Raw genomic sequence first — 15,113 nt, forward strand, 5'->3', positions numbered from 1 at the left:
AAGCGTTGCCTTGCCTCTTCCCAYGGCGGACAGGAGCCCATCCCGGAGCAGCCCTGCACGGGACAGTTAGGGGAACTGTTGTCGTTCCCAATCCACCACGCACAATTCCCGGGGGGGGGGGGACGGAATTTCAGGAGTTTTAGTTTCCACGGGGTAATAAATTGCTTGCAAATGTACGCGATGGCCATAAAGCCACAAAAACCCCGGTCAGCCCTGTGCTGACAGCTTCTGGTTATTCCCGTGAGCTCTGACAGAGCTGGACGTCCCTGAACACCAGCATCGCTGGGTGCTGGGTGAGCCGGCCATGGAGCAGCGTGTGCCGCATCTCCCCCTGGGGGGCTTGACATGGATGCACGGTGACCAAGCAGGAGCCTCCAAGAGCAGCATGGGGCCAGCAGGGGAGAACAGGAGACAAGTTTCCAAAGTTCAGAAGGACAGTGAAGAAAACATCCCGGAGCACTTGTAAGAGCCTAGAGCAACGATTCGAGATACCAGCAGCAAGCAACTGCGTTAAAAAAAAAAGATTTTTGTGCAGGGTAAACCCCAAAATTTATGGATTAGACCCCCGCCCCCGTGACCGTTAACATCCCTCCTCGGCGACCGTTAGTATGGACGACCCCCTTCTCCCGCGTTACCGTTAGTCTCCACCCGCTGGCAACACCCCCCCCCCAACAACCGTTAGTGCGCACGTGCCCCTACAGGTGACCGTTAGCGCCTGTCCCGCCTGCTTCTGAGGCGACCGTTAGCGCGCACGTGACCCCTCCCAGGTGACCGTTACTCCTCGCCCAGCCCCGCTCCTGAGGTGACCGTTAGCGCGCACGTGACCGTTAGTCTCCCCACTGCCACCTCGTGCGGCCGCGCCGCTTCCCGCCCTTTTGCCGCCCTCGCGCCCTCCGTTCTGCCTGGCGACGCGTGACGGCGCGGGCTCCGCGCTCTCTGATTGGCCGCGCCGCAAAGGGCGGGAAGGAGGTGGTGGAGGCGGGGGGAATCGCCGCCGTCGCTGGGTTGTCTGAGGGGAAGGGGCCGCGGAGGCCGGAGCGGCCGTGAGCAGCCGTGTCCGGGCCGATTGCCCTCCCGTTATGTTCGAGGCTCCTGTTAAAATCTTATTAACTCCTTCCTACGCAAGCCCCTGCGATAGATGGGGCACGCATGGCTCTCTCAGCAGGGGTCACACAGCCCTGCTGTGCCAGCAGGTGATCCTGGTACGTGGGGAACTTCCTGGCTCTGACAGAGCTCATGGGGTCTGGTGAGGGAATAACCAGACCCAGCTGGTGTCAGAACAGGGCCCAGCGGGGTTTTCTCGTGACTCAGCTGATCTGCCAGTAACTTATCCCATGAAGCTGAGCCAGGAAGTTATCTTGTAAAAACAGAAAAAAAATGAAGCCTTCTTTTCAAGGCTGTTTGCATCCCAGGCCCACCTAAACCATCAGAGAAGGCATGTACTCTTAGCGAAAAGACTAATCGCTCAATAYCATTTTACATGCATTTTTTTTTAAGTTTACCTATTTTCTGAAATATGTAAGAACTTGTTTGTACATGCGTGAGCTTTTGTCTTTGGTATTTCCTGTAATTAGCACAGAAAACGTGATCCCACGCTCCGGCAAGCGTTTGCTTCTGGCCCGAGCATCCTACAGCCCACCTAAACCATGAGAAAAGCCATGTTATTTTAGAGAAAACACTACTTGTTTATTAGCATTTTATATGTTTCCGCAGCTACCACAAATTACATCATCATTTCAGAGGCACTTTGCGAATGCGTTTTGTAAGGACAGCTGATTTTTGGTCTGCGCGTGGTCACGGTTCAGGTTAAATACAAATTTTTCCGGCACGCAATTAATAAATGCAGCATTAAATTAGCTTATTGYGCTAATTAATTGTGTCGCTCTGCCAGAAGTGGGAGAAGCTGCTGTCGCGGCTAGCGGTACCTCGAAGGGCACGACGCACGAGAAGGGAGCGGAGGCGAGGAGCGAGGAGGCGCTGGTGAGGTTCGTGCCTGTGTCTCTTAGAAAGCAGAAGCAGCATGGGCGCAGCCCCGAGCTGCAGGGAGATCTCACTGGTGCCCRGTGGTTCGTCGTTACGGAGCAGGGATGAGATCCCTGTCGTGGCCTGGGCGGTGGAAGCAAATCGGGATTGTTTCCTCTTTCCTGGGCTAAGGTTCATTACTCAGGACAGAGCTTCTGGGCTCCGACTCRTTCATCTCCTGGTATTTTCTGAAAYGAGAGGGACGGTTGGATGAGTGGGAAACGCTCCAAAATGTTGGAGTTCTGTCCATGCTGCGCCTCCATGTACAGTGTCAGYGAACAGCAAACGCCTGCGGTCGCGATATACCGAACGCGGGTGTCGTCAGAGCGGGAACGAGGCGGGGGGAAGGACCATGCCGCTGTGGAGGAGCCCACGCGTGGCCCGGGGCCTCTCCGCAGCGCCCCGCCAGGGCTCGGGACCCAGCAGGCGCTTTGGAAACGCCACTGCGCAGCGCTGCGGCTTCCTGGCGCGGGTTTCCCGTGCCCGCAGAAAGCGGCTCGCGGGGGGCCCGAACCGCAGCGGGGTGGAAACGCGGGCGGCCCGGGAGGAAAAGTCACCTGCGTCTGCGCATCCAGAGTGCCCCRAGAGCGGCCGCGGCCACGGCGAGCAGCAGGGCGGCGGCGGCGGTGAGCCCTGCGAGCAGGAGGAAGCCCGAATTCCCTGCGAAAGGCAGGAAGCGGCCGCCCGTGAGCATCTCGGGAGGCATCGCCCCACTCGGGGCTGCGGCGGGGAGGGAGAAGGAGCCATGGGGCCGTGCCGGCGCCTTACCCCAGTGCAGCAGCAGGCTGCGGCCACCCAGGCTGCTGTGCCGCACACGGCAGGCGTAGCTGTGCCCGTCGCGGGGGGCCGTGGCCAGGATGCTGCGCAGCTGGTAGGTGAGGTCGGCGTTGGGCAGGATCGGCGTGGAGCTGAGCTCCGGGCCCGGTGGCACCTCCTCGCCGTCCCGCAGCCAGGCGACGCTCACGGGCCGCGGGTAGAAGCCGGTGACGCGGCAGACGAGCAGCAGGCGCCCGGGCTCCGGCGTCCGGGCGTAGAGCTCAGCCGCCGGTTTCACTGCAGCGGGCGAGAGCCGGTGGCCGGTGGCGCCGCGACTGCGGCGAGACCAGACGTGGGCACGCGGTGGCACCGCATGGACAGGGGACACTGGGGACGGGGAGGGGGGGAGGATGGACATGACCTCACCTTGTCTCTGCAGCGCTTCCTTCCCGTAGCGCACTATAATCTGCATGTCGTCGACGCAGGTGTCGTTGAAGAGAACCTCTACAAGCTCCGTGAAGACCGTGTAGTTCTTCAGCCGCTCCCGGACGTACCTCGACAGGTCCGTGTCTTGCAGCAGARGCCAAGTGCTGTTGTCGATGTCGTAGCTGAGGAAGTCCTGGCCGTTGTAGCCAACGTAGGCGAAAGCCCTGGACGTGCTGTTGGGGAAGAGCTCGCAGCCGGCGGTGCACTGTGCCACGAAGGGGTCTGCAGGCGGGAGAGCGGCTCAGGCCCGCGCCCCGCCGCACGCCGCTGCGGCGGTGGGATGCTCCTTCAGCCAACCTCCCGACATGCTTCTCTGCTCTTTAGGCCGCCTTGGATTAACGCTGCAGACAGCAGCCTCGAGGCAGGTCCCTGCGAACGGCCCTTTCCCAGGGAGCGACGCTCGGGAGAGGCAGCGACGCGCTTGCGGAGCCGCTAGCAGAGATGTCCCCGACAGCCGGGACTTACATGGTACCTTCTTCTCCATGGCACCTTCTTGGATCAAGCGGTGAAACTTCTGCAGGTAGATTTTGATCATATCCCCGATGGTATCCCAGTCGCCCCGGGGCAAGGCTGGGCGAACCCAGGGCTGCCGGAAATGGATGTTCCAGGTGCGGTGGTCCAAAACAGCCAGTTCAATGTCGTCCAGCAGGCCCAAGCCCTGGGTGTCCACGTAGGTGCTGTTCTCGAAGCTGGTGGTTTGGAAGAGCTGCAGCTTGTAAGGCCTGGGAAGAGGAGGGAAGGCTGGGGAGGGAGGGAGGGGTGGGAAGATGTTGGAGAAAGCACGAGGAGGCCGGAGGAAAGGTTTTGCCAGGCTGCAGGAACCAACGGGTGCTGAAGGGCACCCGGCGGCCGCCGCCACGCGGAGGGAGGCGAGTGGGGTGGGAGCGGGAGTGGGAGGCTCCCCCTTACCTGCCGCCAGCAGCTGAGCACCAGCGAGGAGGAGGAGGAGGAGAGGGGCCAACATGGTGCCAGCAGYGAGGCTCGGGGTGCGCCGAGGCGAGAGGAGGAAGCAGTGGCGGTGGCGGTGGCACCCGTGTGCCGAGGGCTGGCCGGGCGGCACCGCGCTGGGTGGCCCTGGCAGCCAATGGTACCCGAGCTGAGGTTTTGGGGAGGGCTCCGACGTGCCCACGGCGCTGCTCGCTCCTACTGACGGGGTGGTTGAGCGCCGCGGGAGGGAGGGGAACGTCGCCCACGTTCCCGATGGGGCGGAGAGACCGAGGGGGCTGCCAGCGCCACCGCTCTCRGGCGTCGGTTCCTTCGCGTTCCCCGGATGCCGCTTGCGCCCGCGGACCCTCGCGGCATCTTCACCTCCCCCCTCAACAGGGACCGAACCGCTTCACCCATGGGCCAGCGGCCATGGCGTGTCCTCTCCGTGCCCCTCAACCCTGTGGTGGCACCGGGGGGGAGAGTGCGGAGGCAGCACAGGCCGACATGGGATTGGGGGGGGGTAAACGAGCTTTATTTGGGGTTGTTGGTGAGGGAGGCAAACGAGGAGGCGCCAGCAGCGAGGCTGGGAGAGGCCACGCGCCGMCACCGGCTGGCGCAGCGTGGTGGTTGGGGGGAGAAGGAGGGACGTTCACCGGCGCCTCCACCACCAAACAGCCCCCGCCACAGCCGCGGAGGCAGCCAGGATGACGGCGATAACGATCCAAGCGACGTGTTGCGGCTTGGGGCTCGCCGGAGCTGAGACGGGGAGAAGCGGGCGATTCGTTGGGTGCCGGGGAGCTGCCCGGAGCGGGGCTCGCGACGTCCGTCCCGYGCCGGCGCCTACCCCAGTGCAGCAGCAGGCTGTAGTCACCCAGGCTGATGTGCCGCACGCGGCAGGCGTAGCTGTGCCCATCGCGGGGCGCCGCGGCCAGGACGCTACGCATCTGGTAAGTGAGGTCAGCGTTGGGCAGGATCGGCGTGGAGTTGAGCTCCGGGCCCGGTGGCACCTCCTCGCCGTCCCGCAGCCAGGCGACGCTCACGGGCCGCGGGTAGAAGCCGGTGACGCGGCAGACGAGCAGCAGGCGCCCGGGCTCCGGCGTCCGTGCGAACACCACGGCCGCCGGCTTCACTGGGGCGGGCGAGAGCCGGTGGCTGGTAGCGCCGCGGCTCCGTCGAGGACAGGACACGGGGGTGGGGGGGGACACGGGACCTCACCTTGTCTCTCCAGATCTTTTTTCCCACTCAGGATGAGTTTCTTCATGTGGTCTTTGCAGGTGTCRTTGAGCAGGTACTGCAGCGTTACGGAGAAGCCTATGAAGTCGTGGAAAGCCGTTGCGATGCGCGTCGCTACCTTACCCGCCTCGAGGTTCTCCCAGCGGCCTCGGTCCACGTCGAAGGTGATCAAGTCCCGCCCGTTGTAGCTGAGACGGTAGAACCTGGTGTAGGAGCCATTGGAGTGCAGGTCGCAGCCGGTCACGCTCTGGTACACGAAGGGGTCTGGCGGCGAAGGCGAGGAGACGCGTCGCGAGCACCGCAGGCGGCCGCCGCAGCGCCAACCCACATCCTGCTGCTTTGGTCCCTCTGTCTGTCCCAACCTGTTCGCTCAATTTCCCCTCCAACCCCGTCCCAGCAACGTCGAGGCCGCTATGTCCCAGCTCCCAYTTCCTGCTTGTCATCAACCGAATGGAAGTGGAGGGAGGGAAAACCCCCCTCGAGCTCCACGCTCCCCGGGACCATCGCCATTGAAGGCGGCGGTCGGCAGAGCGCCAGCTTTGCGGCAAGGGAGGCTGGAGCCGCTCCGCGAGCCTCGCGCCAGCAAAGCGCTTGGATTTTCTTTCCCGTTCTGCCATTGCCTTTTCCCGTTTCTCTATCTCCTCCCGCGCCGGGGAGGACGTTCGGGAGCTCCGGTACTCACAGGGCTCGTGGTGCTGCTTGGCGTCTCCGTTGAGCAGCAGGATGAGGTTGTGCACGTAGATTTTGAACAGGTCGTGCAGATATTCCCACTGGGACTCCGGCAGCGCTGGGTGGACCCACGGCCGCAGGTAGACGATCTCCCCGGTGTGTTGTTGCTGGGTGGCGAAGACGACGTCGTCCAACGCCGCGTATATGGTGACCTCCACCGCCATGGAGTTTGGAAAYGCCAGGGTGAGGAATATGTGGAGAGCGTGCGAGGCCGCGGCGGGAGGCAGCATCGCTGGAGGAGGGGAGAGACGCCGGCGCGTCRGTGAAGCGTCGGAGGAGGAGGGCGGGCGAAGGGCCTGGCTCCGGGGCCGGCATGGTACCCCGAGGAGTACGAGCGGCCCTTGGGGGTCCCCGAGGGAAGGRGGGGAGAAGAAAGATGGGGCAGGTGGGAAGGGGGAGATGCCCTCGCCTCGCCGTTCCTGTGCCGTTGGCGGTTTCATTCCACAGGCTGACGCCGCTTCTCTCCCGACTCCCTTTTTCTCCCAGCACGTCTCCTATGACTTTCTGGGAGCCGTTAACTCGGCTCCTGGCAGGAACGGGGCCTCCACGCTCTCGCCCAGCGCTCAACGCCCGGCGCGACGGCAGCAGGAGGAGACCTGCTCACTCGGCGTGGCGCGATGCCTCCGGCCGCGGGGTGAGAAGGGCCGGGAGGCCGCCGGGGTTGGAGCGTGTGTTGGGGGGGAGGGAAGGAAGCAAAGAGAGCGAGCGACGTGCTCGAGGAGGAGGATGTTGGGCGAGCGGCGAAGCGCCTTTTGGAGAAGTTGTGTCTTCCCGTGCCCCTGGGCGCGGTGGGTGCCAGGCCTCGATGTAGGAAGCTGGAAACGGAGCTCAAGGTTTCCACGTTAACTGTAAGGGGAAGCTTCGTGCCCGCCGTTTCGCGGCCAAACACGCAAGGGCTCCGGGGCACCTTCTGAATCACCAAGAAACCRCCCGGCGCGTCCTCCGAGGCCTCGTCGAAGGCACCCGTGCGCGGCCCGGTGGAAGGCACCCAGGCGGGTGCTGAGCTTTGGAGACCCGCRGCCCCAGCGCGGGTGGGACCGGGTTCCTCCTCAGACCCTCCCATGCCAGAGCACGCGGGGAGCAGCTGGACCCGGGGGTTTGAGGAAGGAACGAGTGGAGCGGGGACCAGGAGCCCCTTTTGTTCCCCGTTCCGCGTGGAGGCGAGGAGCCGCCTGCAGATGCCCGGGGGCTCCCACTTACCCTCAAGAACCGTCCCGGGGACAATGATGGGGAGGAGGAGGAGGAAGGTCAGCATGGTGCCAGCAGCGAGACCCGGGGCGTACCGAAGGCGGCGCGTGCAGCGGGAGGAGGAAGCAGTGGCCGCGCGTGGGCCGCGGTCGGGTGCTCTGCTGCGCTCAGCCAGGGGCCCCGTTGGCCGATGCCTCCCAGCGGCCAATGGCGCCCAAGCTGAGGTTTCGGGGAGGTCCCCGGAGGTACTCAGCCCCGGAGTTGGAACAAGTCAACCGTGGTGAGGCTGGGTTCGAGTTTACAGTTGAGCGCAAGGTCGTCTGCGGCGGGCAGGGGAGGAATTAAGCCCAGTGGAGATCCAGGTGCGAGGTGCTACCTGCAGCGGTGGCAGGTGTTGGCAGGAGACAGCCATGGCCTCCCTTTGAGCCATGCCCTTTTCTGAGCATCCTCAGCTTGATTAAGGTGGGGATGACCCTCAGGTGGTTCGTGGTCCACCTTCTTCTCAGAGCAGGGCACCCAGAGAAGTGGGAGGTTGTGAATCATAGAATTGGAGAGGAGTTGAGGTTGGCAGGAACATCTGAAGATCTTCTAGTCCAACCCCCCTGCTCCAGAAGGGTCACCCAGAGCACGTTGTGCAGGATCGCGTCCAGGTGGGACTTGAGTATCTCCAGACGAGGAGACTCCACAACCTCCTTGGACAACCTGTTGCAGAGCTCTGCCCCCCTCACAGTGGAGAAGTTCTTCCTCATGTTCAGATGGAGCTTCCTGGGCTTCAGTTTGGGCCCGTTGCCCCTCGTCCTATCGCTGGGCACCACTGGGAAGAATCTTGCCCCATCTTTGCTCCCTTCCTTCAGGTTTTTAAACATGCCGATTTAAACACAACATCTCTCACCTGGTCTTCTCCAGGGTGAGCAGTCCCAGCTCTCTCGGCCTTTCCTCCTAGGAGAGACATTCCAGCCCCTTCATCATCTCTGTAGCCCTCCGCTGGACTTGTTTCCGTAGCTCCATGTCTCTCTCGTACTGGGGAGCCCAGAACTGCATGTAGTACTTGAGATGTGGCCTCACCAGGACTGAGTAGAGGGGCAGGGTCACCTCCCTTGATCTGGTGTCAACGCTCTTCCTGATGCCACCAGGAGACCATTRGCCACAAGGGGACGTTGCTGGCTCATGGTCGCCTTGGTGTCCACCAGGACTTCCAGCWCCATCTCTGCAGAGCTGCTCTCCAGCAGGTCAGCCCCCAACCCTGGTGAATGGAGCTAGGCCTCCCTGGGCGTAGGACCCTGCCCTAGCCCTGGTTGAACATCATGATGTTCCTGTCCGCCCAACTCTGCTGCCTGTTGAGGATCCTCTGAACATCAGCACAACCTTCTGGTGGATCAGTCACTCCTCCCAGTTTGGGATCATCGGCAAACGTGCTGGGGGTGCAGTCTGTCCCTCCATTCAGGTCGCTGATGAAGAAGACATTGACCAATACTGGACCCTTGGGGGGGGACACCAGCAGCTCCAGGCCTCCAGCTGGACCCTCTGAGTTCTGCCGTTCAGCCAGGTCTCGGTCCACCTCGCTGGTACAGGAGAAGGCCTCCGTTTTACATTCCCGTTTTTTGGGGGGAGYGGGTTGCCATCCAGGTGGGCCACCCTTGCCCACCCGGCGCTGCAGCAGAAGAAGACCTGCTCCCTGCTCCGGAGGAAGATGCTTCCTCTGGCGATTTCGGCAGGCGCCTTTGCACCAGGTAAAAAGAAAAAAGAAAGAAATTTGCCCTGWTTTTTTATTTATTTATTAGCGGCGTCGGGAGGAGCAGGCCGAGGTGCTGCGCGCCCGTCCGGCAGCAGCGGAGGAGGCTTCGGCAGCGAGGAGCAAGACCGTGCTTGGCCCGGAGCAGGACGTCTTCTCCAAGCCTTCCCAGCCCCGGCCTCGTTCCTCAGCGTCAGGTGGGACCGGCCGGTTGGGGATACGCGATGGGCTGGGGGCAATATTGACTCCCCGGGGCACAGTGCCAACATGGGGACGTTGTGACAGCGCCAGGGCATGGCCCAGGGATGGGGATGTCTTGGTGGCCAGGAGGGCTGGGGAACGGCCTGGTGGTCATCAGGGCCAGGGACGTCTTAATGGCCATGAGATCTGGCGAATGTCCTGATGGTCATGGGGACTAGGGGACATTTTAATGCCTGTGAGGACTGSGGATGTCYYGGTGGCCAGGAGAACCAGCGACAGCGTAACGACTACGAGAGTTGGGGATACCCTGGTGGTCATGAGGTCTGGGGATGTCCTGATGGYCACGAGGACCAGGACATCGTAATAGTCATGAGATCTCGGGAACATCCCGATAGCCGTGAGAACTGGGGAATGTCCTGGTGGTCATGACAACTGGGGACATCCTGAGGTCACCGTGAGGAGCCCTCATCAGCCATGAGGACCAGGGCCACCTTAATGGCCACGAGGACTGGGGACAACCTGGTGACCAGGAGGACTGGGGATGTCCTGGTGGCCGTGAGGACCAGGGACACCTTAATGATTGTGGGGAGTAGGGACATCCTGATGGTCACGAGGACCCAGAACATGGGGGCCACCTTGCTCCTCCATCTCCTCCTCCATCTCCTCCTCGCCCGCCCGGACGCCTGGGCCCACTTGTGGTTTGGGGAGGGAGCGTTTCCGGGGTGGTGGGAGGGCCGGGAGCACCCAGCGGGTGGGGAGGAAGCATGGTGGGGGGGAGAGTGAGCAGGGTGCATGTGCATGAGCGTGCCCATATGTGTGCATGCATGTGCATGAACATGCGTGTGTGTGCACGCACGGGAGGGCCCTGTGGCTGCGGGGGAGGCGAGGCACATGCGTGCACCCGGGCAGGTAGGAGAAGGACATGCAAGCACATGTGTGTGCACCCACGCGCAACGCCTGCATGCAAAGCGTGCACACGCATGCACACGTGCTCCCGTGCACAGCCCCTGCAAGCAAAGCGTGCACACACATGCACACGCGTGTGCTCGTGTGCAGTCCATGCAAAGCGTGCACACATGCACACACATGCTCCTGTGCACAGCCCCTGCAAGCAAAGCGTGCACACACGTGTGCTCCCATGCACAGTCCCTGCAAGTAAAGCATGCGCACACATGCACATGTGTGCTCCCGTGCACAGTCTATGCAAAGGGTGCACACACATGCACACGCATGTGCTCATGTACAAAGTCTCTGCAAGCAAAGCGTGTGCACACATGCCCATGTGTTCACGTGCATACACAGCCTCTGCAACCAAAGCGTGCACACACATGCACATGCGTGTGCTCCTGTGCACAGCCCGTGCAAGTAAAACATGCACACACATGCACACGCATGCACGACCCCTGTAAAGCGTGCACACACATGAATGTGCTCCCGTGCACAGCCCCTGCAAGCAGAGTGCACACACACATGCACATGCATGTGCTCCCATGCACAGCCCCTGCAAAGCGTGCACACATGCACAGACCCTGCAGGCAAAGCATGCACAAACATGCACACGCATGTGCACACATGCATAGACCCTGCAGGCAAAGCATGCACAAACATGCACACACGTGTGCTCCCATGCACAGACCTGGAAGCAAAGCGTGCATATGCACACGTGTGTGCACACATGCACAGCCCCTGCGAGCAARGCGTGCGCACACGTGCCCACGCGTGTGCACACGTGCACCGTCCCGGACAGCAGAGCCCGCACACACGCGCGTGCCCCGTGCACAGCCCCGCCCCCCTCCGCTGACGTCCCGCGCGGGGCGGGGCGCGCTGCGCTACAAGGCGGGGCTGGGGGCGGGGTCTGCGCTGCTGGCGCCGATCGACGGGCGCCCCCTGGCGGCCGTGGACGGCGACAGCGGCGGCACCGCGGGCCGGGGGGGGGGGAACGGGGACACGGGCCATGGGTGCAATGGGGCGGAGGGCTGGGGATGTGGGTGCTATAGGGCGGGGGATACAGGACCATGGTTGCTGATGGGACCGCACGCATGGGTCCATGGGGGCACCAAGGTGGACACGTGGGTCCATGGGTGGTGGTGGGTGCTGATGAGACCACACACCTAGGTCCATGGGTGGACACCTAGGTCCATGGGTGGTGGTAGGTGCTTACTGGGACTGCACTCCTGGGTCCATGGGTGCACACTGGGTCCCCAGGCAGCTCCTCACCCATGGGCGCCACCTGGGGTAGGTTTTCACGTCTGAGTCCCATATCCCCAGCCCTGCATCGTCGTCCCCGCTGCCAGACATGTGTCTGCACCCTTGCAGCCCCGTCCCCACTGGTGTCCCCATGTCTTCATCCCTGCGTCCCTGCCGCTGCCGCCGTGTCCCTGTGGCCATGTCCCTGTGACCACTGCTGACCCCACACCTTGGTGGCTTCACATCCCCATCCCCACCTCATCCCCGGGTCCTCCCTATGCCTACGTCATCCCCATGGTGTCCCGATCTCCACAGTGTCCCCATCCCTGCGTTCTCCCCGTCTCCATATCATCCCCATCCCCACCTCATCCCCGGGTCCTCCCTATGCCTACGTCATCCCCATGGTGTCCCCATCCCTGCGTTCTCCCCATTTTCATATCATCCCCATCCCCACGTCACCCCGGTGCCCACGGTGTCCCCATCCCCACGGTGTCCCCATCCCGTGCCCGTCCCCACCCCCTCCATCCCCGTGTCCTCGGCGGAGATCTGCCCAGCGTCCGAAGACGTCACGCCCACCGCGCCGCCCCATTGGCGGGCGCCCCGCGCCGTTGGGAACGCGGGGGAGGAAAGAAGCAGTAACTACGAGGGAAAAAAGCACTTCCGCTTTCGTTTCTCAGAACCTCAAAATCTACCCGGCGTTCGGTGACGATACCACCGACGCCGGCCGCTATTGGCGGGCGCGCCGGAGCGCAGCCAATGGCGGCGCGGGGAGGGGGCGGAGCTGAAGCAGGAGCGCTCGGCCCCTTCACCCGGGCCGGCGAGGAAGACGTCGGCCCCTGCGGTGCAGGCGCCTTCACCCGGGCCGGCGAGGAAGGCTTCGGCCCCTGCGGGACAGGCGCCTCCTCGCCGCCGCAAGCCCCAGCTTATTCCGCACCGTCGGCGCAAGGCAGCTCCTCAGGCCGTTGCGAGGCCGAAGGCTCGCGGGTGTCGGGGCAGCGCTGCAGCAGGCGGGAGTAGGGCCCGTGGCGGGCCAGGAGCTGGGCGTGCGTCCCGGCCTCAGCCACGGCGCCGGCCTCCAGCACGACAAGGCGGTCGGCGGCGCGGGCGGCGCGCGGGCCGTGCGTGATGAGGAGGACGGTGCGGGCGCCGCCGCTCTGCGCCACCCGCCGCAGCTGCGGGGACGCCGGGCGGGTGTCAGCGCTCAGCGCCCGCCGCACGTCCCCTTCCCCCCCGCCAGCCCCTCTCCGCTCACCTCCAGCTCGCTGTCCTCATCCAGGGCGCTGGTGGCCTCGTCGAGGATGAGGAYGGAAGGGCGCCGGAGGAGGGCCCGGGCGATGGCGACCCGCTGCTTCTGCCCCACCGAGAGCTGCCCGCCTTTCTCGCCCACGTCTGCAGCGAGGAGCTCGTGAGCCCGTGAGCGTGGCGCTCAGCGCGGCCGCTCCTCCCCGCGTCCCCCGGCTGCTGCTCACCCGTGTCAAAGCCCTTTTCCAAGGCAGAGATGAAGCTCCAGGCGCCGGCGGCTCGGGCTGCTGCCTCCACCTCGTCCTCCCGGCAGCCCTCCAGCCCGTAGACGATGTTGTCGCGGATGGAGCCGGAGAAGAGCACGGGTTCCTGGCCCACCAGTGCCACCTGCGGCAAGAGCGAGACAGCAGGAGCGGGCCCAGCTCGCCGCGTGTCCCTGCTGCCGCTGCCGCCACYGCCGCTGCCGCATCCCTCCGCCCTCACCCGGCGGTGCAGGTACTCATGGGCGTACTCCTGCAGCGGCACGCCGTCCAGCAGCACCTCCCCGGCGCGGGGCTCGTAGAAACGCTCCAGCAACCCCACGCACGTGCTCTTCCCGCTGCCGTTGAGCCCCACCAGCGCCGTCACCTCCCCTGGGCGCAGCTCRAAGGAGACATCCTGGTGGAAACAAGGTGGCGGTGGGGGAAAAGCGAGCGGTGCTCCGAGCTTCCCCGCCACCACCTTCCTCTCCCCGACCCAATGCCGGGGGTCGGTCCCGCCCAGGACCCTTACCCGGAGCACGAGCTCGTCAGGACGCGTTGGGTAGGCGAAGGAGACGTCGTGGAAGGCGACGTGGCCCCGCAGGACATCAGGCGCCCGCGTGCCGGCCGCGCTCAGCGCCGGCTCCCGGTCCAGGTACTCGAAGACCTTGCTGGCGGCTCCCACGTTGCTCAGCAGATCCCCGTGAGCGTAAACCAGCGCCTGGGCAGCGGCGGAGCGGGCTCAGATGCCACGGGCCCGCCGAGGCCGGGGCTTCGCCGCGCGGGATCGGGCTGGTTGGGGTCTCTCACCTGCACCTCCTCGCCAACGTTGCCCTGGTAGAGCATGAAGGAGACCAGGCTGCCCACGGTGAGGACGCCCTCGCGGATCTGCTGGTACCCGCAGTAGAGCATCAACACCTGCATGGCCACCTGCAGCAGCTGGAGAAGACCCGAGGGTGAGCGGCAGACCGCGACGGCAGGGCCCCTGCTGCCGCCACCTCCCTCCTTACCCGTTGGAAGAGCACGAAAAGGGCCCGCTCCAGGTCCCGCCGGTCCTTCAGGCGCCGCGTCTCGTCCTGCGCCCTCTCGTAGCGGCGCGCCTCCTCCTCCTCGGCGCCGAAGCCCTGCACCGTCTCGATGGAGGAGACGGCTTCCTGCACCACGGCCCCAGCGCGCGCCTTGGCCTCCAGGATGGCCTGCAGTAGGACCTGGGGGGGAGGCCGGCCAGGCGGACGAGCGTCAAGGGGACGCGCGAGCTGGGGTGGCCCCAAGCCCGTCCCCCGTGGCCGTGGGTACCTGGTGCCGGACGTCGTAGAGCTTGCGGGCGGCGAGGGTGAGGGGCACCTCGAGGAGCGTGAGCAGCGTCAGGCGCCACGACAGCCCCACCATGAAGCCGTAGAGCCCCAGAGCCTTCACCAGGCTGCGCAGGAAGATGTTGGCGTTGGAGGGCACCACCTCGTTCATCACGGGCACGTCCGTGGAGAGCCGGGACATGAGGTCAGCTGCAAGGATGGGAGGGGAAAAAAAAATAACCGGACAAGACTGAGCCTCCGGCTGGGGAGGACGCGGGGGATAGGGATACCCACCTGTCTTCACCTGCTGGAAGAAGGCCAGCTCCTGGCGCACCAGGTGGTAGAAGAGCTGGTCGCAGACACGGAAGTTGAGGCGGGCCAGGATGAGGACGAAGGAGCCGCCACGGCAGCCAGCGAAGAGCGAGCTGGAGCGGAAGACGCGGCGGTGGAAGCGAGGAGGGAAAAAAATGAACTAAAATAACCCCCCTGCTCCCCTCCAACCCGAAACCTCCCGTCGCTCCTACCTGCCCACGGAGGCCAGGCCCAGGAGCCAGATGGCGGTGGAGAAGGAGGCRGCGCTGAAGCCGGTGCTCAGCACGTCAACCACCCTCCCGGCGTAGTAGGGCAGCAAGGTCTCACCTGCGCGGGGGCCGAGCGGCGCTGAGCCGGGCTTCTTGCCCCCCGGCGTTTTGTTTCCTTCCCCCCCGCCCGCCCGAGCGGCCCCCCGTTCCTCACCGACGGCCGCCAGCATCAGGAAGACGAAGGCCCCGCAGACGTAGGGCCACTCGGGCCAGGTGAGGGCCAGCAGCCGGCGCAGGGCGGCGGTGGCGGCTGGGGCGCCGGCGGGCACCGAGCGGCCCAGCGCTCGCCACGTCAGCA

General features: G+C 64.5%; 3 protein-coding genes across 3 annotated transcripts in view; all 3 read right to left on the minus strand.

Moving 5' to 3' along the window:
- Window positions 1-1,661: 1,661 nt before the first annotated feature.
- On the minus strand, window positions 1,662-4,228 carry LOC146587243 (T-cell surface glycoprotein CD1b-3-like). Its single transcript, XM_085319897.1, has 6 exons — window positions 4,174-4,228; window positions 3,730-4,005; window positions 3,205-3,486; window positions 2,791-3,075; window positions 2,580-2,682; window positions 1,662-2,210 (listed from the first exon to the last, which is right to left on the minus strand). The coding sequence occupies exons 1-6, from the start codon at window positions 4,226-4,228 to the stop codon at window positions 2,150-2,152; spliced, it is 1,062 nt and encodes a 353-aa protein (XP_085176023.1). The 3' UTR covers window positions 1,662-2,149.
- A 415-nt stretch (window positions 4,229-4,643) lies between these two features.
- Window positions 4,644-7,615, minus strand: LOC146587244 (T-cell surface glycoprotein CD1b-1-like). The gene is made up of 4 exons (XM_085319898.1): window positions 7,354-7,615; window positions 6,107-6,385; window positions 5,407-5,688; window positions 4,644-5,320 (listed from the first exon to the last, which is right to left on the minus strand). Exons 1-4 carry the CDS (start codon window positions 7,406-7,408, stop codon window positions 4,644-4,646), a joined length of 1,293 nt encoding a protein of 430 aa, XP_085176024.1. The 5' UTR covers window positions 7,409-7,615.
- Window positions 7,616-12,108: 4,493 nt separating this feature from the next.
- Window positions 12,109-15,113, minus strand: part of TAP2 (transporter 2, ATP binding cassette subfamily B member) — a 4,889-nt gene continuing 1,884 nt past the window's right edge. The window contains exons 2-12 of the mRNA XM_085319899.1: window positions 14,970-15,098; window positions 14,759-14,873; window positions 14,529-14,659; window positions 14,239-14,444; window positions 13,953-14,150; window positions 13,753-13,881; window positions 13,475-13,663; window positions 13,187-13,360; window positions 12,931-13,090; window positions 12,714-12,850; window positions 12,109-12,633 (exon numbers count right to left, since the gene is read on the minus strand). Coding sequence (XP_085176025.1) covers window positions 12,385-12,633; window positions 12,714-12,850; window positions 12,931-13,090; window positions 13,187-13,360; window positions 13,475-13,663; window positions 13,753-13,881; window positions 13,953-14,150; window positions 14,239-14,444; window positions 14,529-14,659; window positions 14,759-14,873; window positions 14,970-15,098 — 1,817 coding nt within the window. The 3' untranslated portion in view covers window positions 12,109-12,384. The remainder of the gene's footprint in view (window positions 12,634-12,713; window positions 12,851-12,930; window positions 13,091-13,186; window positions 13,361-13,474; window positions 13,664-13,752; window positions 13,882-13,952; window positions 14,151-14,238; window positions 14,445-14,528; window positions 14,660-14,758; window positions 14,874-14,969; window positions 15,099-15,113) is intronic.

Source organism: Rhea americana, unplaced genomic scaffold, assembly GCF_003343005.1.
Source record: "Rhea americana isolate MKP2758 unplaced genomic scaffold, rheAme1 scaffold_600, whole genome shotgun sequence".
Taxonomy (NCBI): domain Eukaryota; kingdom Metazoa; phylum Chordata; class Aves; order Rheiformes; family Rheidae; genus Rhea; species Rhea americana.